The 22,524-nt window shown below is 41.0% G+C and overlaps 1 protein-coding gene across 2 annotated transcripts in view; it reads right to left on the bottom strand.

Annotated features, from left to right (window-relative positions):
* Nucleotides 1–22,524, bottom strand: part of CBL (Cbl proto-oncogene) — a 45,331-nt gene that overhangs the window by 14,307 nt on the left and 8,500 nt on the right. The window contains exons 2-7 of one of the 2 annotated variants that reach the window (XM_056322919.1): nucleotides 22,269–22,516; nucleotides 5,617–5,763; nucleotides 4,151–4,307; nucleotides 2,448–2,569; nucleotides 1,362–1,499; nucleotides 465–552 (exon numbers count right to left, since the gene is read on the bottom strand). In XM_056322919.1, coding sequence (XP_056178894.1) covers nucleotides 465–552; nucleotides 1,362–1,499; nucleotides 2,448–2,569; nucleotides 4,151–4,307; nucleotides 5,617–5,763; nucleotides 22,269–22,516 — 900 coding nt within the window. The other variant, XM_056322920.1, reaches the window with a different exon arrangement.

The raw sequence follows: 22,524 nt of genomic DNA, 5'->3' as shown, positions 1-22,524 counted from the left end.
AGATGATTTGCAGGGGAAAAAAAATTCCCCAACAGAAGAACACAGTGCAAAGGAGAACAGAAGTCTGCAAAGATTGCACTATAATTTTACATACTAGATACATATATCAAGCTCTGAAAAAAGTGGACTTCAGGTTATCCCAGATTTTCATTTAGGTGTCCCAGCCTAGGAAAGCAAGGCTCGAGACACGCTGAATGGCACAAAAGCGTGAATATTCGGCAGCACATTCTAAAAAACCCCAAACCTTAAAATCTGTCAGCCCTGCATAAAGCTTTACCTAACCTTTGCAATCTCCTCTACCCATCCCTACCATCCAAAGATCTCTGCAACTCCTGTAAAATACATATATCAGCCTTAAAAACAAGTCTGGGGGATACAAAGTATGACAACTGTATAAACAGCTAAGGAGGCCAGAAATTAAGAAGAAAGCTAGTGAGTTTGATGGGATAGAATACTTTGCTTACCTGTGTAACTTTAATGTGGTCCTGAGGTGTGGGCTCGCATAAGCCAGTCAAGTCAGGATTCTGATTCCGGCCATCAGGAAATAAATAACTGTAAGCAGTTGGAGGAAAAAAAGATATGTCTCTCTGCATGTGCATATATACATACACACACACACACATGTAAGGTTTCTCTTGGACATCACGGAGGAAAGAAAGAATGAGGGTGAGAGGCAAGGGGTTGGAATTCAAGGTATTCTGAATTTAAAAGAAGTTTTGGAAGAATCTTACTATTGCACAGAAAACAAATGTGTAATTTTTAAAAATAAAAAGAAGCTTGTTTTTGCTCCTGGCAGCAATTTTTATTTCAAAGAGAGTATTATAGTCCCTGACTACTCTTCTTAAATCATCCTATAGTGAAACTGTAATATCCAAAGTAAGAAAATCGATGCCATAGTATCAGTTGCAGTGGCGCACATTAAGGACTCGACTGGAAAAGAATCTGTGACAAGGGAAACACTGACACACACTTATCATCTGCTACTGCAAGGGACAGTACAGCTCTCCAGTGCAAGAGACAGTCGTCTGAGTATTCTTGAGTGCCAAAACAGTTAAGCATGTGAATTATTCCACTGATACCAATGGGACTATTCACGACTGAACTGTTTTGCTGAATCAAGGTCTAAATAAAAAGAGCGAGCTGAGAGATGTCCAAAAGGGGCTCAGCGATGTCGACAGCGATTGCTTGATCTCTGTAACGTGCTGCCTCTCTTGTAAGTAGATAATGTGTGATGAACCCAGCGGGTGTATTTTATCATTCTACTGACTTTCAGATCTCACCAGAGGATTAAGATTTATAAAAAAAAAAAACCAGTGAAAAAGGGCAAAAGGGCAAAAAAATTGATTTTGATAGTTACTTACAAGCCTTCCCTGAAGCCATCAATCAGTGCTTGAAAAAGAGGTTTGTTGTGGGGGATTGTCTGAAGAATGTTCCCATCTGCAGTGACATAGCCAATGGCCCACTGACCAAGTCGTGTACAACTCAATCGGAAAATATAACTAAAAACACACAAAGGCAAAGAAACTTCAGTTTGGACCGGAAAAGACAGAAAAGATTAAATGTCAAGTAGGCAGCCTTTTGTCTGGCTATCTCAAGACAGCAAATAAAAACTAGTAGGAATAACTTAATGCTTTATACTAGCTTTCCTCAATTTACCCCCAGGCAGATCAAAGGAGAATTTTGCAATTGATATGAAGTGAGAAAAGCATCTAAGCACTGGCCTCCAGGTGAAATTAAACCCAGAATCCAGAGCAAGAAAAGTGAGCGCCCTTAAAATAATTTGTTTCAAATTAACTTGAAAAAAAACCCAACAAACAACAAAACCAACAAACAGACGACACAAGGTTTCCGTTTTAAAAATGGCACAGAACTAACCACATAGTAACAACCTCCACAAACGAATGCTTGGCCCTTCCTGCATCAAGAATAATCCGTTAGCCGTGTTGCATTGGGCAAAGCTCTATCCAGGGCATTAGGCAGCCCCAAACTGCTGCCCACAGCCCCCCCAGAAGCGTGTGTTGCCCACCACAGTCTCTGAAGTGTGCCCAGCCTGCAGCATTACCTTGCAGCCTACTCTGCCTACCATGCCGCTTTCTGAAGCTGGCTTCAAATGTACACTGTGCTTCTGGGGGCTGCAACCGGCTCAGCCCTCCTGGTTTTATGCACGTACATCAGAAAGCTATGGGACCTACAGACAGATTCCCTTAATCATGGTCCTCAACAGCCCATCCTTCAGGTTCACTCTGGCAGTTCTGCTTGAGGGAGCTGTTGTGACAGCTGGGGGTGGGCAGGAGGTTAAGAGATGATAATCTCCAAATACAGGGCAAGCTAGTTTAAATTTCTGAGGAAGGAGGACAAAGACAAAATAAAGCCAATCTCCTCAGTCAGCGCAGTAATCAGTGATGTTAGCAAGAACGATCAAAAAGCCACTGCTGCCAAGCACTAACCTGCCAGGTTTGTGAATGAATTTCTGAAGCCGGGCTTTCACTTCATCATATGTTAGGAATGCCATATAACCAGGATGAGTCACCGCTAGGCTATTCCAGTTCCTGAGCAGAGAGGACCATGGCTATAGAAACAACAACGAAATATATTAACCACGCACTTCTGAAAGGTATCAACATATACAATATTCCTTAATCAAAGGAATCAGTCCTTCAGTTAAAGAAGCAGGGTTCTTATCCCACCATAAATCCAGCAGAGGAACTACAACCCATATTCTTATTCAGCAGCCTTGGCTTTTGAGTTTCTCTCTTGTCGTGATAAAAACATCACCTACACAGTCCTTAATCAAAACTCCTTTAATAAATGCGAAGGGAGAAGTCACTGAGGTCACAAAAAGCCAGCTCAAGAACAAGCAATCAATTAGTGCTGCTTCGGCAGAGAAAATGACTCATTCCTGAGACAGGGATAGACAGGAGTTTAATAAGATTATGCGCAGGACCAGAAACCATGACTAGTCTGTGATCCCTAACACCGACTTCCCATACAGCCTCAGGAAAGTGACCTTCCCTCTCTGTCTCAGTTTCACTGTTGTTTGTTGCTTGTACCTATTCTTTAACCACCTAACCTCACTGGGGTGTGGCAAAGATTACTGGCTAGCTTAAGATTTGAATAAATAAACCAGCATATACATGTTAAATATTCCTTAAAATGACACACAAAAAGTCACAACCATTTGAAAGCTCTCAATCCCGAGAAGGGCTTTGGGTGTCTGAATCTCATCCAATTTTTCCAAATTTCTCAACTTGTCTAAAAGAAGATACTAACTCTCCCTAAGAAATTTGCATCTCTTGGAAACTGCAGCAACTCTTAACTTGCTCTTTATATACTATAGTTGGAAAAAGTACTGAATGAGATCAGCTGCATTGCAACACCGGACATGGGAATTTTTCATCTAGACATATCTTAATTACAACCCACCCTATCACATGGGAAAAGGCAAGTCAGAGCCAAAGAAGTAAGTGTTTGTGCTTGTAAATACCCAATTGTACCATCAGAAGCTGTGGTTTTGAGTTTAGCACTATTAAAGACTGTGGGTTAGAATTTTACCTACTATTAATATCACTTCAGTAATACAGATATTTCTCATCCACAGAACGCAGACGTGTCCACAACACCCTGGCCGTGTCAGTTCAAAAGCTAGGAAGCCCAAATTTCCTTGCTCGTGCTCCATCCTGTACAACCCCCCCATGGAAATAAATATGACAAGAAAGAAAAGGACAAGGAACGGCAGAGTGATTAACTAAGCCTCACATTTCCTGGCTTACAGAAGCTGTGTCAGAACTTCAGTCAAAATCCAAAACACAGCACTGTACTAGCTACTAGGAAGAAAATTAACTGTGTCCCAGCCACAACTAGGACAAAAGGGAAAAACTGATTCTCATGGGAGTATAGTGAATGTGCCCTGCAGTTGTGGTATATATTTAGACATTTTTTCTTCTACAACCAGAAGTGTCACACATTTTTACTGCAATATAGGGTCCTAAGTATTACTAGGGCTGTTTAGGAGCTGAAGGGCAAGATGACCAAACCCGTTGCAGCATAAATAATGCCATTTTAGTGTGTAAAATACCGTCCGTCTTGGGAAAAGAGTCTAACCTGAGGCACTGAGACACATTTCAAGTGATTCATGTTCCTCAATTCTTACCTGAAAAAGCCGTGTGAAGATATCAAATTCAAATACTGAAATGTAGTCATTGCATGTCAAGTCAATCGTTGACTTCAGGGCCATGGCTTCCAGCCCTGAGCTGATCGGATGCACTTCATGCAAAGCCTGACGGAAGCTCTTCCAAGGAACAATAGTCCTGGGGAAAACCAAGCTACCTGTAAATGTGCTGTGTCTGAAGGCCACCACCACGTACATACCTTATACATTTCTTTGGTGAGTATGCACCTCATAAGAACGGAAGAGAGGGAAATCAAAATTAACCACAGGAGATTTATTCAAATTATGGAAGCACAGATTTCTCAGTACTGCAGGAAATTAGCAGCTAAATGAACTTTAGGCAATTTTCTCTGCGTATGCAAAACTTCGGGATCTGAAATCCAGTTCTCCTTTCCCTTTTTCTGCAGTCCTATGATGTCAACGTATGCACCCTGGCCTGTACACAACACCATCAATTGATATGAATTTGATAGTGTTGCAGCTGGCAGAGAAAGAGTTAAGAGTAAGCCCTCTAGTAGAGGTCTAGATAGTTAAAAAAAAAAAGCTGCAAACAATTCTCTAAAGAGGGATTAACTGGAGAAGTAAGATAATCAGAAGCTAAAACAGAGGCTCCTGTTTAAAGGAATATTTTCCTTCTTTTAGAGTATCAAGTGGAATAGAAACATAGAACATGCCCAGCTTCAGACAATTGTGTTATTCATGAGTAAATACATTACTATTTTTTGTTCTGACAGCTACTAATTAAAATCTTTATGTGAAGTTCCTTAGTTGCCTTAGAGAGTAGTACCCAATTCCATTAACTTTAATCCTCAAACATTGCTGTGGACACCTCTACAGTTCATTTAGTCAGCATTTCATCAGATACAAAAATTAAAACTGGCATTTCAACAGTTTGCACACAAATATACATTGCACTTCACTTTCTCCTTCATTCTATCTTAACAAAGCCATTATGCAAATTGACAGAAGTTCAGAGAAGCTAGAAGAAAGGTGACTAAGTGATTGGAAAGACTAATTGGAGGGAAGATGAAAAGAATTTAATACAATGGCTTAGCTAAAGGACACTAATGTTGGGGACATGGTGACCTTTGGAAGAAGCAAGCAGATTATTTTGCATAGTTTGTGGAGCTTGCTTACAAGTTAAGGAATTAAATTAAGGAGAGGAAAATTTAAGCTCAATAATCGAGGGAAACTCTGTGACAGTACAAGAGTCTCCACAGGAAAGTGGGGAAAGATCCATCACAGGACGAAAAACTGGGAAATATAATGTAGGAACAATCCTGTACCTCACCCCAGAGACTGGACCAAATGACTAGCAGGTGTCTCCCATCGTTTATTTTAACCTGACAAAGACCTTTCTGAACTGCAAACCAGAATTTTTAAAAATATACAGTGCAGTGTGCCATTTGTTCCCACATCCCTATTTATAAGCACAGTTAGAAACTTACTTTTCACCAAAAGCCTTTCTCCAAAATTCTGCAGCATCTGCCTTGGTGATCCGGAATGTGTCGCCCTGGAAAAGGCCGCTTGGGAAAATACCTTTGAGTTCTGCCAGCATATGGCTGAATATCAGGGATAACTTCGTCAGGTTACGCCTACAAAGGACCACAAAACCAAACGTTTCTTTCAGAAAAGACAGACATGGTTTAACACTCTGAACAAAACAGAAATAGTACCTATTCCAATTAAAGAATGATCCCAGCCTAGAAAACTCCTCTTAATTTAGGACTGCCTTTGACGTGTTTACCCAGCATTCAGAACACATCCACCGCACGGTACTTATCAGCAAGGTCGGCGTTCGTCAGGACGTTTTCCACAATGACGAACTTTGAATCATCTCTTTGAGGTTGGGGAGGTTATTTCCAAGGCAAACCACCCCAAGGAAACACATTCACAGAAAATGTCTAAAACCAATACTCAGACCTTACCTATTAAGTAACAGCATCCTCAGAGCCGAAACCTGATCAGGATCTTTTGCTCTTGGGTCTGAAAATTCCTTATGAGAGTACATAAAACTGCTACTGCCTTGGAACATTTCAGCTGAATGTCTTTCTGAGTCTCCAGAGGGTGTCAACACAGTAGATTTGTTAAGAGAAGGTCTAACCAATTAAACAGCCCCAGCTCCCAAGGGAAGGTTAAAATACAAAAGCTTGATGGTCAGGGCATTCAACCATATGGTTGTGGAGTAATTATCCAATTTGAATGACAAGTTGGTACCCCAAGTCCCTTCTCTGCCTGATGACATTCATGGATCAGGAGTGCTCTGGTCCATCAGGGTATGCCCGTTTCTAAACTGAAGAGGGAAAGTTGGAGGAGAGAGATTCTCTGCTTCAGATTTAGTCACCATGCGAAAGATTTCCAGAAACAGAAGACAGAAGGACTACTGCCTAGCAGAGGGGACACAGCAGCATTGGGAGCATCTTGGGTTACATGCTGCACAAGAAATTAGCACTGGATTGGCATTGAATTCCAGTAGGACAAACTGCAGCCCAGGACCGATTCTTCCCTCCTTGTAGTCTTAGCCACCGCATTAAGGAGCTCAGCTCTATGCTGGAACTGTGCTATGCAGAAATACACCGAGCTTGGGTACCTCAAAGCATCAGTGCCTGTACCAGCACAAGAATACAAAAATAACAGTCTTCCTCCTTTGGAATCAAACAATAGCACTATTACACGCTAAGGTCATCTTCTGCTTGTAGATGGAAAAGAAAATCCCTAATCTGTTCACTAGTAGCATCTCTTTCTCTCATTCCCTTATCCAAATAAAGGGTGACTCTCTTCCACTCCATTACATTCTCTAGATGCTAGGAAAATGGAGTTCCTGAAGACAGACAGGGATACTTCTAGGCCAGAGGCTTTTTTCACCCCCACATCACATGCTTGGAGGTGAAAGAAGGAACTAGTATCATGTGAGAAAGGACAACTTCTGAGTTATGTCCAGCAGATCAGAACTGGTCAGAAGACTGCATCAACCACCAGGGCACTACACAGACTCAGTTACAACACTGAGCAACAAGTTATTTTGCAGACTGCAAGATACTGAAGCATATAGAGAGGGGATAGAAGCATCTCAAGTCACATAGTATTTTCTGAATGCCTTGTTCTCCTACCTCTCTCACCGAGTATGCTACTAGTGTAATGTGTCACCATCCTGAAGACAGCTGTGTTCGGCAGCAAACTGTGCTCCCCCCAGGTTTCAGTCTTTCACCAATTTCTGGTATTCTGGTTAGATTGGTTCCAGTTTACTTCATCTTGGAGATTTTTCAGGTATCATTGCTCCAGACATGCTACTCTTAGATGAAGTACTTACCCTGTTAATCTGCCTGATTGTGGAACTGACCTCCAGCTAAGTGAGATTGGTAACTGCCTCCAGCCTTTCTGCAATTTTTTGACTGGACATTCGGGCTTAGGTCTTCTACACCCATATCACATTTTCATAAGAGTTTAAACTCAACTGGAAGTGACCTACTTTGCTTGACATATATTCTACCATTTACTTAGCTCCACATGAGCCCTTTCTCCACGCTACGACACAGTCTGGGAGATTAGAAGGAATACAGGTCTCAAAACCGTAAGTAGTCTCTGACGGTAGTTCTCCTCTCTTACCCTTATTTATTCAACAACATTTTAATTTGTGTCACAGCAACAAAAGATGCTCAAAGTGTCTTCAGAAGGTGACAGCTATACAGCAAGGGATTCTGCTTTTTGCCATGTCACACATGTCCAAGAACAACAGGTGCTTGAGACTACCCTAAGTAAAACCACCCAGATGCTCTTCGGCGTGCTGCTCCATTCAGCAGCTCTCTACCAGAGAGACATTCAAACTGTGTATTTCAAAACAGCTACAAAATTCGGTGGTTTGAGTCTATAAACAGACTGAAAAGCTTTGTTATTCACCACTCTCAGCCAGGTAACTGGCCTCCAAAGAGAGGGGCTGTCAGAAAGCCCCCTTGCCTTACTTGTGCATCACAATTCCAAGTCATCTGCTTTTATAGTTTTGTTACACCCTTGTAGTGCTACTGCAATTCCTCACCTTCTGCTTTTAGGAAGGTTTATATCGCATGCCTTAAAAAGAACCCTATACAGGATCCTGTGTGTAGGAAAAACTAAGCTGTATCAGAACAGCAAAGTAACTTCCTATGTGACCACCATCACGTATCAGTGACTCAGGATCTAGATGTACGGATACACAAAGAAGCTGCAGCCATACAAACCCAGGCTGTTACTTATCAGTAGTGCGCATCTTCCCACCCTGCTGTAATGTTAAGTAATTCACAGTTATGTATTTCTGTTTCCAGTAGCAGATAAGCAACTTTGCATTTACTAGGGGAAGGCTCAGATTCTGAGGCACAGCTACTGGCTAATGCTACAAAGATGATTTAACTGTAAACTCACAGCCCAGCTCCCTCCCTTCCTCCAGAGGGTAGGTTCCCACCATGTCCCTGAAATGCCTTTGGCTGACAAACACTAGAAAAATTGCAAATCAGAGGTTTTAGCTACAGGGCTTTTAGAAGACGGCCTGGGGAGCAAGCTCTCACTTCCATAAAATGACAGAAGAGATGAGAGTTTATGACAGCGCAAGGAAAAAAAAAGCAAACACCATGCTATTATGAATCATTTAATCCATCTATAACTCAAGCAAAAGAGAGACAGTATTTGTTTTTACTAAGCTTATAAAAATGGAGGCGTGAGCAAAACCTCCTAATTATTTTGTTAAACTAACATGGAAGTAATTGGTAATAATTAAATTCTGAATCATTTCCATGCAGGGTTAGCATGCGATATTTGTGTGCAATCTGAGTAGGTAAAGTAGCATCTCACAGCAATGCATTAATGCCAAGTGACTACAAAGTTTACAATCCTAAAGCTGTTTACGTACATGGCACATGGTAGCGCTGACTTGCTGGCACTCTTAACACTTGAAAAAACTCGAGTCCTACGTGTGAAGAAATGCTATGTGTGTTTGAAACCCATGTATCCTCTATTTGGCAGAGGGAAGGAAAGTCATTTCAGGCATATACGCTCCTATTCCTGCCCAGCACAGTGAAAATGTGGGTATGCAGGCAGCCACACTATGGCATTTCTGACCCTCGAAGCAGCAGCTAAGTGAACAAGGGCACAGTTTAAACAAAGCAACAGTTAACACTACAAGAGGACAAGGTATATTCCTGTGTCCAGCTGCTTGTCACTTCTGCCCAAGAGCCTCCTCCCCTAGCTGAGTTTCAGGAAGCGCCTGCACTCAGCTGAGCACATCATTTCAGAGAGAGAAGTAAGGACTTTCACAGCCTTAAGGATGGATAAACACTTTTTTTTTATTAACACACGCGCATCTAAGGACTATTTCCAAAAAAGTTTCTAATCCCTTAACATTTGCAATTCTTAAGGTTATCATTTTTTTTTTAACAAATATTCAGCTGCGTCTTACAGGAAAAGCATGGGAAGTGAACAAAAAGAGCAACAAACTGCAGAATATTTTATGTTAGTAACCAATCTTGAGCTAAAAGGACAAACATTTGCTTTCAAGAGTACACTCCTTTATTTTAACAAGCCAAGTTACACATTTGTAAATTAATACAGACCAAATAAATGCTTGCAATCACAGTGGACATTTAATTGGCATATTGAAGTTTGGCAATTATGATTGTATTTTATTTTTAGTAGCATCAGCAACTGTTCTCATCTCCATTGCTTCAACTGAACAGAAGCAAGTGTTCCCACAGAAAAAGGGCAATATTTTCAAAGAACACGCAAGTGACTCAGACCAGGGATTCCCAAACATTTTTGGCCACAGACCGCAGCAATCTCCCATGTTTCTTGTCGGCTATGATGGCCCTCTTTCAAACTTTTAGCTAAACGCAGGAAAGAACACCGATGCTGTTACCAAGAGCTGCACCAGAGGTATGCCAGCTGCAGTCTAGGAATCACTAAGGCACCTAGATCCCACTGATAGTGCAATTCAAACACCTGTCACACAAGCACTTTTGAGAACATTAAAATGTTCCCTGGTTACCCAGGGACCGCGGGCCACATCAGTTGGCTCTCCTCGTGGTTTGCAACTGAGCTGAAGGTAACACCTGTACCAGCTTCAAAGAACTACAGCGTGTTTCTGTTCAGTGGAGCAACGGCTACAGTTTAGGTAGGCTTTCACACCTACACTCAAATTATTCAGCTTATTCTTGTTAGACAGTGAATTAACAATTTATGTAAAAAGTGAGAGTTTAGAAAGCCAAATACTTTTCCACTCTAGAGTAACCAAATATCTGCAGTTCCACCGTGGAGACATTAGTTCTTCCGTACACGCACTAGAAGTTCTCAGAGAACCGTTTCTTTCACATCCCAGATTCATCACCGGAGCTTGCTCAGGTGCAGTTACACCCGCCCGTACAACCGCGTTACCTTGGCACTGACAGGGCTCTACAGACGCAGGTCTCAAGCAACCATTTTGGGGAACAAAAACCAGCCTGAAGCAAGACTGTTCCTTCAGTTACCCAGTGCTTACGCATCAGCTGGCTCCCCACGGCCGCTCTGCAGGCAAGTTCCTTCGCCCTCCCTCCTGCGTGCCCCCTCCGCTGTGGTTGTGCTGCTTCCTTCCTGCTTCACAACTGGGTTTGCTCCACATCTCAGCAGAAGTCAAGAGGTTGAGCCGGCGCTTCCATTTGCGCCAGGGCTCCGCGCTGCAGCCCCTCCGCGGGCCGTTCTGCTGCCGCTGCCTCCCCCACACCTCCACCAGATTTGTCTTTTCCAGTTTCCTGTCTGCTGGACAAAAGCGTTTTTCCACTGGTATAGGCTCCAGCCTTGCAAAAGCATTAATGGCAGAAGACCGTTTTAATCAGAGCGCTGCCTCTTGCAGCTACATCGACACGATTAGCAACACTAATTCTCGTTACGAGGCCATACAGCACCTAATGCACTTCGTCGCTAAAATGCCTTTCTCACCCCACGGCGATGTTAATGCAGTACTACTGTTCCTGCCACTGCCGGCTAGCATTTTTTTAATTTTCTTCTAATACTTCTCAACGACTTCACAGCTAGCCAACTGACACAGTATCATCTCGTTCCTCACACACAGCAAGGAGACTGCTCCACGGATGATTTAGTCACAATATTGTGCTCACGTGCCATAATCTGACACGCACACACTGTCACATCTGTGAAGCTCGTTCTGCTGCGAGCATGCTGCACACGCCACTGTGCAGAGGAATTTAGAGCTGCGGCAGAAGACAACCAACTACAAAAAGCTTTACTCCTCCAAAGTTATTGTGTGTATTTCTTACGTAAGGCTGAATTTTCCAAGGAATTTTTGTATTTGCACTCCCACTGACTTCAGTTATGCTCGTGAACACTGGGTTTTCCCAAATAACATCCAGCCTCTCTAGGAGCAGGCTGCATTTAAGAAAGATTCTTCACAGCAAGCTAAAACACAGAGCCACACCTCCACCTTGGCCCCAAAACAAAATTAAGCTGAACACGACTCAACTGACTTCACACTTCCAAGACAATGCTTTATTTCATAAAAATCAGCGCCAAACAGGCTAAAATTACACATCAACAATGAAGATTCAAGAGGGTAAAAAATTCAAATCAGAAGATCTAAGTTACTGTAAAACCATCCTAATTCAACACTCAAGAGAAGGCACTCTCTGCATGTCAGCTTGGCTTTTTAAAAAGGGGCACGACCCAAAAATGCAGCTCACAACAAGAAATGCAATCTCAGTACACTGGAGGAATGACTACATAGCATTTTTATTTATTCTTAAAGTACACCTATTTATCCTAACAAAAGATTAAGGGGGGAAAGCATGACAGAGGATGCGGGAATGTCTGACACCTTTGCACTAAAATTGACTGCAAGCTCCTAGAACAGATGATGCAGCTTCTAATTGCTTCTGACCTCACAGAATTGCAGAATTAACAAGTTCAGCCAGGACAACTCAGATCCACCACTTCCTTTCTTCAGAAATTCTATGTTTATTTGGCCTAAGAATTGCACATCAGTGCTCGGAAACGAGGCAATTGCTCATTTAAACTGAGGGGAAACACACTCTAATCGCTGTACTGTTATTCACTGCTAAGGCTGAGAACTTGCTCTTTTCTTTTTTTTTTTTTTTTTACAACTTTTTTTACAATTTTTTAAAACAACTCACAGTCCAAAAAGGCTTCTGTGATATCGCAGGCTTATGTCTCCAGGTGCTCCCCATGTAAGTTTATGACATGCAAGGCTGCAAGCACACCATGATTATTTTGCTAGTTGAGCAATTAATGCTTGCTTTTCTGTAAATCACACCTCAACAACCCTATTGAGGACTTTGATGTTCTTCTGAATATGAGACCATATTAAATTTTCTGACATAAATAAAGGTTTACATCATTTCACAGGTAAGGTGGCTTAAGGCCAGAAAGAGAGGGTGCTGGAAGCTAGAACTGCAGCTAGGGAATTTCTAATTCCTTATCACATGTTCGTTATTGCACTTACTAAGTACTAATGCAAGAAATAACTAAAGAAATAGAAGTTTCCTACCCTCTCACTTCTGGGGTTACTTTGGAATTACACACTTAACCACCAGATTATTAGGTGACAGAGTTTGCATCTACTACAAGCAAATGCTTAAAGGAAAAAAAAACAACCACCAAACCCCAAAACCACAGTTTCAGGTCCTGCAAACAGCGAAACGTTATTTTTTCCTGTAACTACTTTACATCTTACACTTTGGTATTTTGAAGACTTAAGAGTTAAAATAAAAAAAATTTAAAAAAATAATCAGCTCTTTTAATAAGTCTCCAACAAGTAAAATGCACCTTTCAGAAACCACAAATGTGTGAGGTTATCATGTAGCACATGCTTTTCAGATGTTAGGGACTCTGCACCAGACATGAGCAGTTAGACCAAATTTCAACGGTAAGCGGCTGCGCCTGATTCCAGAAAGAACAATTCTCCTCTATCCCACTACCACACCAGCACGAAGTTTTCTGCGTGCTCTTCATGTGAACATAAACTCCAGCCTATGCACGTAAGCAGTAAGTGGAAATGCTTGAGGTGATCCCAAGATGTCTTTTATAACTCTGAGGCAGCTTCAGAGTCCTCCACACACAGTAATCAGTTTTAAAAATAGAAACAGCGGAACTACTTTCAACCAAACTTGCAACACAGGAAGTGAATGAAATTCCATTTAACTATTACTGGCTCAAAAGAAGTCACCTTACAAGTTGTGCTGGGCCACTGCTCTAACATTTACAGTATTTCCACAAGACAACTAATAACAGATTAACAGCAAACGGGACATTTTAGAATCAGCAAATTCATTGCTTGTACTGGAGACTTCCACAGCATCAGCTAATGCTACATTGATTTTGTAGATTAGCTCATCCTGGTACCCTCTGGAAAAAGCAAACAGGTTTATCACCTCTTGTTAACACAAGGTTCAGCTCCAAACACGCTTTTCTATTTAAAGAACTACAGGCTTCATGGTTTCATTCTTTGTACAGCGATAAAACCAGCTGGTTAATCCTGCAACTTCAAAGATTTCACACGGGAATGGGAACACATAAACCACAGGACTAGATTTCTGTCCATTCCAGGTCTAAACCCAGGTCCATGCCATGCTCCCAACAGTGGCTGCCTTGGATAACCTGAATGCAGAGGGGCACTTTGCCTTGCTGGTCTGCATCAGTGGATGCTGCAGGCGCCAGCCTGCCCGGCTAAGGCTATCGGCTCATGCACAGGACGTGCATCCCGCTGCATCTGCAAGCTGAACTGCCACCTTCCGAAGACATTGCACCCGAGCTGGCCCCCATGAAGCCCAGCCAGAAATAACTGCAACCACTACATTAGACTCCTGCCTTGTTTAATACCTGCAACAAACGCGTGTACAACAGTTGCCACTCTTGTGAAGCTGCCCCTCTACTCCCTCCCTCTTTTTTACCAATTAATTGAAGTCTATGACCAAACCCCACAACAGCTAACTCTCTGCAGGCAGTATTTCTTTCCAATCTAAGTTTTTTAAATGCTACCAGCTGTAGCTTTAAAGAAGCAAGAAATTCTACAGGCCAATTCCTTTATCAGTGTTTTAGATATTTCAGGTCAGAAATATTACATGAAACATCCATGTTTCCTTACATCCTTCCGAATCCTGGCACTTTTCAACTAACATAGATATACGCGTGTGTAAATATATATTTAAATACCTTGAGTTCTGCGAGTCGAAGCATGCCGATCAGTTTAAAAAGTGTCACACAAAATATACTGCAGGCCACAAACGACCAGAAGATTTTGGCATACTTGTATCATTATGCAAATGGATGTGGCTGATCTGAAGCAGAAAGGACAACAGTCCAGTGTGCTGACCAGAAGCACCAACCTAATGACCTTTAAAGGATCTGGACTTATTATTCTAGGCACAAATGCTAGTGTTACATTTTTAGCAAGCTAGATTTCTTTCAATGTTAAGGACTAAAAATTCACTTATTTTTCTGGATTTAAATATTACAGAAAGCACTTTAAAGAGAATGATTCATTTGATATGAATGGTCTTTGAAGAGCTCAACGTATACTCAGAGGACTGACAAGATAAAGGATAATCTCTCACCTAGGTAACAGATTAATTCTTTTTACTGGATTCAGAGGACTACAGAGCAAAACTTACTGCTTGGAACAGCCCAAATATAAGTATAATGAGTAGTGTTATCTGCACTGGAGTGAAAATTCCTATTTCAATGACTACTTGCTACAGTTAAAGGGAAAAACAAAGCACAACAAGCCCTGTTTCCAAATCAAGGAAGACGCTGGCTTTCACACTTGATCTTCAGCCACCTCAAAACTGTCTTGGGTATCACGCCGCCACCAGGGGATTCCTTGGCAGAAGGGTCTGTAAGCTCTAGCACTTCATTCCCAGCTCGCAACCTGTCAAAACTCTAAACCCAAGATATTTCGCAACATACATACTCCAGTACAGCACATAACTCCAGCACGTTTGCTTTTCAAGCTTCAGACTCCAGGATCGCAGCTAATGGCAGTACTTGTCCAGCGCATAGTAGACCTGCCGAGTAGCTTGGCCACAGATCTCCATTCCTCCCCTCACACCATACTCTCGCCACGACCAATTTATGCTCTGTGGTAATTTTAGTCCTTTCTACAGCTGGGTGGGTAGCAGTCAGGCAACTCACATTACCTGAGCCCGCTGTGGGGGGCATATAACCCAGTGCCATCTGATCCACCTTCTAGGGACAGGAACAGAGCAAAGCCATCAGTTCACAAACTAAAACCAAAAAAGATATTACTTCAAACTGCTGGGAAGCACCTGGCCTAATTTTGTTCAGCACTTTCTAGCAATTCTGGCTGAAAGGGTCATGACTGCAGACTTCTTCAAGTCACCAGAAATCCGGAGCGTGGCATCTTGGCACTTAATCCATGAACCAAGCACCCAAGAAACACAACACAGTTGCCAAGTAGCAGTAACATATTTTTGCCAGCATCGAGAAATCTGTCCACATTTCAAATGATAATTACAAACTGAACAACATGCTTGCACTTCCATCTACAACTTCAAGTCCACAGTTAGTCTTCTGTAAAACTCTACAATTTTACAGGCTCCAAGAGCAAAGAAGAATAAAAATCTTACTTCCTTATTATGCAATAACCTGAAAGCTTACATTTGTCCATAAATTGATTTTCAAGACAGTGGTCCAATTTTTGATGGAAAGAAAACTAAAATAGATGCAAGCTTATGTCAATTATGCTAAGTGTTACTTAAGTTCCAACACTACCACCTCAACTAGCAATTTAAAGCCAAATTAAAAAGAAATAATTCACATTCCTCTCTCCAACATCATTTAAATGATAATGAATTTCTTCTTGGGTAATAAGCAGTTAGTTAGTGTTCATATGCTGGAGCCTGGCAAGGAAACCTTTCTTGTGGGCAGCTTTGGAGCCTGTTCTTTTCTTTAAGATGTTCTAATTTAAATGCAGATGTAGACTTCACACTAGTGGGTTTTGTTAAGAAAAATAAAAGTCTTAGCTGTATTAGAAGGAAGTGACAGAGGACTCACACACAACATGCACCATTGGAGTTCTACATTTTATACTATCTCTTTTTCACTGGGCAGGAATGTGTGCAAGCGCTCTGAAATAGGAGATTAAAGCACTAACACCCCCTCCCCCCAGAGGGCTCTTCTGGTTCATGGCTTAGCACAAGTGTTTTGGATTTTAAAGAGGAAAAAACTGGAACTTTCCCCCCCTCCAAGTCATTCTTCATGCATTTCCTTCCCCTTTTTATAGATATGCCTGGTCATTTCCAGTATACATTAAATATTGGTAGCTTTTTCCTGTGTAAATTAGGAAGTCTTCACTTGGGAACTAGACAATGATATGAAATTCTGCTGAGCTAGCATCCCATAAGGCTATTGTCAGAAAGATGACCGTTAAATATGGACAAGCTTCCCACACTAATTTTTTGCAACTCTGTGTTATATGGAGAGGGTTTATGATATTCCCTGCTTAATCCCTCCTCTACAGACACGTTAGTTTTGTTAATGGGCTTTGCAAACAGTTTATTTTCCAACGTATGCAAGCTGAACTAGTGAAATAACTTGTTCTATTTCTTAAACAGTCAGTCCACATCCTGAGTAATTACATCTCCTCAGCCTTTCACCTAACCCCCACCCTCCATCTTTCATAACTGCATTCTAGCATGGAAACATTTGCAGTGGTCTGATTTTATTTAGAAAATAAATCTTCTGAATTTTCTCTTATAATAGGCTGTTGTAACATAATTGGTAAATTGGATTCATTGGTGAAAAACAAACTCTTCAGCCTAATTCATCATTTCCCAAGTAACAGACAATTCCTATCCCTGTCTACTGATCAGCAAGTTATTTTTCTGTCCTGACATATGAAGTATAATTTATTTACACAACTGCAAAAAAGCTGCTGCAATAAGTAATTTAAGCAGTGGGGAAAGCTGATGAATGACAGCTCCTCTGTGCAAGTGAAGAGGGCTGGAGAAGTCAAAGCTTTCTGTAATAAAAACAAAAAAATATTCCAATATAACCACTGAGCTTCTCAATTAAACTGCAATCAAGGGCTTAGGCAAGTCCGGCATGTTCAGAGCAGTCAGGGCATTAGCATTAATGGCACTATCAACACAACCATCACAATGCAGAAAAAAAAATATGTACGTTTAACCAGGTTTTGTTATCACTACTTAAAAAGTAAACTCAAGAAATTCAAAATATTTACAGGGTCAGAGAAGTCACATTTACCACAGCAGGCCACTCAGGGCCAAACAGGTATACCTTTCTCCTTTGCATACAGACCTGCTAAATGCCCTCCACAGATTTTCTTTTATTGCACTTTCAGCTATATAGGCTAACAAACTTCACCTTTGAGTGTTTTTTGGTTTGTTTTTAAAACAAACTGCAAGAGACAAGTCTTAAAATGCCTTTTGCACTAGAAAGCACTGTGGGTCTATAAAGAATAGGAACCAACAGCTTTGGAAAAGTGTATAGCCTCAAGAGTGCCTATAATTACTGCAGCACAGGCAACCAATTATTGAATGACTTACCTTTCCCTTACTGTAAGCATATTACAAAATACCCAGAATGATTAATCCTTGAACTACTACTTCAGTCCAAAATCAAAGCCTTCAGATGTCACAATTTTATTTTACCGGATCCCCAAATATCTAATTTGTTTTTAGAGACCAACATACCGATTAGCAAGAACAGCCCAAACAAGCTCTAAGCTGCCAAAACTCAGAGGAGCAATCTAGTACCTGCACTAAAAAAAACTCATAAGTCACCAAGCTGAATCTGATCTACTTGCTAAAACTCAGTCTTTAAAGCATAACTAGAAGTTACTGCATGTACTTATTAGGCAGGAAGTGCATACATAGCTTTAAAAGCACCCTCAACAGCATTAATTTTTAAACAGATATGGAAGTGAGCTAAAGCAGAATTTAAATAGCATCTTTAAAGCTCTCCTAATAAAATGAGTTCTCTTCACAAAAATCACAGTATGAGTTTATAGCAAGAGTAACAATTTCATCTGGATGACTATACATAAAAATCCACAGTGTTACAGAGGCAAAACAGCCTTTACAGTCCTAAGCAAAAAAAGGAAGCCATTGAGTGTTCATAGCATTGGATGTCACGCTAACAGTGGTGGTAGCCACAACAGCAGGGTGCTTTCAGCACGCTGATGGTTAAGGTATGACGCAGGAGAGCTGCATTCACTTCTAAGAGCTCTGTGAGTGCAACTAGTTTAAAACTGGAGGAACAAACACTCACCCACATCCGTAAGCAGAGCAAGTGTTCACACAAGCCTTTTCTAACTCCGTTTGCAGCACCTCTGCTCCTCTGTGGTAGTTTGCAAGTCGGAGAATGCATCAAGGCACGTGTGCTCCTCACAAACACACCTTGAAATGTTCAATATGCCACTGCAATCTTATTTTGCACTACTGGATTTTAAACTGCCTGCCTTACAGCAAACAACAAACAGCATCCAGATTATACTCCCACACAGTCTAAACACATACACAACACTGTACCAAACCACTCGGCGCTAGATGACACACATCTTGCAGCCATTATGAACTCTCAAAACAGCAGAAGTAGCTACAAGACATGGTGCTACACACTGCAGAACCTCTAAAAAAGTTTGAGAGGAAATACACAAAGAGCAATTTAGAAATAATAAAAATAGAAGGTTAATGCTCAAGTGATCAAGACAATTCTGATCCGACAACCTAAGAGAGACTTCAGTCAATTCCAACTACTGGTCTGTTTGCTAGCAGCAAACACCTGCACAGCTTTCACACTAGTTATGCAAATAGTGTGCAAAATAGTTAAAATAGTGCATTTGCTTTACATCAAGAGACATTTGGGGGTGGAAAATAAGAGCATACGCAACAGGAAATAAAATGAATGCTAGATCTGGAAGACAGGAAGAAAGAAGCAAGGACAATAGGAAAAAAAAAAGTCAGAAAAAGTCAAGACAAAACAATTACGTGGTACACCAGATTAGATTTTTGAAGGCATGCTTTCAGAACACTGCAGACTAACATCAGACACAAACTTGTAGGAGCTCAAGAACAAACCAGTTTTTTTTATATATATACATACATATCCACACACACTGCCGTGAGTACATTTCCAGTGAATAGCAGATTCAGGTTGCTTTTGTTTGCTTTACAGGCTGCTGACAATCTTCAGAAAGCTTCTCTCACACTTCAAATACTTGAATTCATTTGTTCTTACAAAAGAAAATTAACATTTTTCTTCCACTCCTAACAAGGTGAGAAAATGTCTTAAGTTTATTAATCTCAAATTATTATATACATTGAATGCTATAAATGCACCTTTAGACAAGAATTTATTTAACTGAATTTCAGGCGCAACAAGTAGCACTTAAAGTGATCAGGTTCCAAAAAGCTCACACAACCACGAAGCCTGACACTGGAATGACAGCATTTAACAGCATCCTTAGCTGAATCACAAGTGCCATTCTTTGTGCAGACATCTCTTGAACTAGTATACAAACCATATGCGCCAACTGCTCTAACGCCTTTCTCTTCTATGACAAATTAGAGAATTGAGAAAGTTACCATGCTCATTACCAGGGCCAGGAAAAGGCTGCCCGATATTTCCCCTTTATGACAAAACAGTAACTGCTGCTTCCTGGGCTGAGTGAAAAGCAAAGGAAGATGTAACGAGACTAGTCGGGTTGTGATTCTGCTTTTATGCTTATGTTTACAAGTCTCACCACAGTTGCTTCCCTGGTAAGCTGTTTATTCATAAACGGTACAATTAGCAATTCCCCAAAGGCTCCCATCACTGCTGTGAGAAAGCAAGCCTCTCTGCAATCCTGGTTTTGAAGTTTGCATCTATCGATTTGGATCTCCCCCGCTCCCTTTTGTCAATTAGTTTGACTAAAAACTGACTGGGATGATTAACTCTCTGGAATTATTTCTCTTTGCTTCTCCCGGAAAAAACAAGGGACCGGAGTTGAGATGTTGGCCTTATGATTGACATAGCTATCATTTACTCATCAGACGTTCCATATTTATGATGGACAGTTCACAGTACACGCACAGTTAACCAGAACAAATACCACAGATAAATTCTGAAAGGTTTCATATAACCTTTCAGCCTACTTCTTCTGGAGGGAACAGTAAGTATTCTAGAAAATAACATCAACTCTATTACATGGGAGCAATGCACAAACCCATTTTCAAGACAAATGCTACTTAAAACGTTTTAAGAGTGACCTCCTGCACTGTAAAAATCACTCTGTCTTTAACAATAACCCATGTTCTTAATGTTTCAGAGGGGAATACAAGAAAATTACCAGTTCCAGCAGATGACCTGGAGATTAAAATTAATCAGTTTAATCGATTTATTCACAGTAAAAAGTGCTTTTCATATTGTGGCTCGTTTGATCTGAATGAAGGCTAAAAAAAATATAATAAAAAAATGCAACTTTCCATTAAGTCACCTCACCTGCAAACCATACCAAGCTAATGAACTCTTTTTATCCCCTTACTTATTACATCCATTATCTTCTATAACATTTTCTGAAAATTTCAGCCAGCAGCATCTCCCAAAACACATTTCTCACCTGCAATGAGCCAGCTGTGCCTGTAGTAAGCACATTCTCCCAAGGCCAGGGGTAAAGCAAATACAGTATTAAATCTATCTTTTGAGTACGCTCATTACATGTAACCCAATTCTTGAAGGCCTCATACATATAACCAAACTTTTAAAGGAAACAAGTGTACCACATGAAGATGCCATATTTACACTCCTCAAACCCCGTCTCAAACAAACTCAAAGAGTAAGTCTTATCATGTCACAAAGAAACGATGCTAAACAATCCAAAAGTCATTCTTCAACACTGACAGTGAAAAAATAAAACAGCATTAACAATGCCTTCTGGAGTCACTACCATAGTCTTTTGTTGGAGCTCAGCATTGCAGAATATGCTACAAAGAGGTCAATATTATAGCAGAAACCTGTGCCAACACTTCTGCCCCCACCCCCCAAGTAATTCAAGCACGCAGTTGCCAGGGCATTAAGCTCATGTTCTCCCCAGAGCAATTATGTCCGGTCACTGAGTGGTTTTCACTTTTTTCCACCTTTTTTTTTTTTTCTTAAATTCAGCACCTACTCCAAAGTCCTGAAGTTGGTTTGAAGTTACAAATGTATGCTCTGTATATCTCTGTCCATCAGACCTGCTGCCAATAGTTAACACAAATACGTAAGATTAACCTTTTCCAGAGCTTCATTCCACTCTTAAATCACCTCGGCTCTCCTTTCCTTAAAGCTGGATGAAGGAAAGCAAGCACCTTTCCAGGTACTGTACAGCACTCATCAAATTCATCCTGTTTTGTTCAAGAGAGCCTTATATTCAGATACAATCACAGTTTCTGCCTCCAACCATCCTTTTCAGTAAGTGCTGTTCACCCTGATGTCCTTTGATCTCAGCTATGCCTCCTGAACAAGATGAAAGAAGAGTTCACGAGTGTGGCACCCTGATCTACCTGAAATATGAAGTTTCCAATGTATGGAAGTTATGGGTGTTTAGTAAGGTGTCTTATTCCCACAAAACAAGGTTACTTCTCCCCATCTCTGAAAATACTCTACGGTTTCTGCTTCCAGGAAAAAAAAAAAAAAAAAAAAAAGGTTCTGTAAAGCTCAGAGGCCAATTACAACAAGTTTTATTCTTGATGCCCCTTTTGCTATATAACATAAAATATTCTACTATTTCCTAAAATTGCCAGAAACATCATTCTGAACCTTATCATCCTCTCCCACAAGGCATTCTCTATGTGTGAATGCAAAGGACTGCAAAACTTTTTCACAGCAGACTTTATATTAACCTAGTGTACCCAAACTACACAACAACTAAGGCTATACAGGCTCTGAACACTTACTCTGCTCTCAAATTTCAATATACCCAAGTACAGTTTACTTAAAACTCTACACTTAAATCTCTTCAAAGTCTCTTTTCATGTACAGACAACGTAACAACCAGCAGACATTTGTTCAAGCTCTTGTTCACTAAAGCAAATTTGCATCATAACGAGTTGAAAACATTTCTCCCCATTACCTAGGCTGAGAGTTCTCCTCATACATCCGTTCTTTTCCTTCCTTGAAAAGGCTGATGGTCTGCTTGGTTTTCTTCATCAAGTTCTCCATGAACACGCGGAAGTACTCATTTTCTCCTAGGGTCTCCATCTTCCCCTCGTAGCGCGATAAGATGGTTCGTAGGTGCTGGTAGGTATCAGGTAGCAGATCAAGGATATACGGTGGGCTGTTCTTCAACGCCAGTTTTGGGTTCTGACACAGACGCACCACCTACGGTT

The sequence above is a fragment of the Falco biarmicus genome, chromosome 20, assembly GCF_023638135.1.
Source record: "Falco biarmicus isolate bFalBia1 chromosome 20, bFalBia1.pri, whole genome shotgun sequence".
In the NCBI taxonomy this organism is placed as follows: Eukaryota; Metazoa; Chordata; class Aves; order Falconiformes; family Falconidae; genus Falco; species Falco biarmicus.
This window is presented reverse-complemented; position numbering and strand designations above follow the sequence as displayed.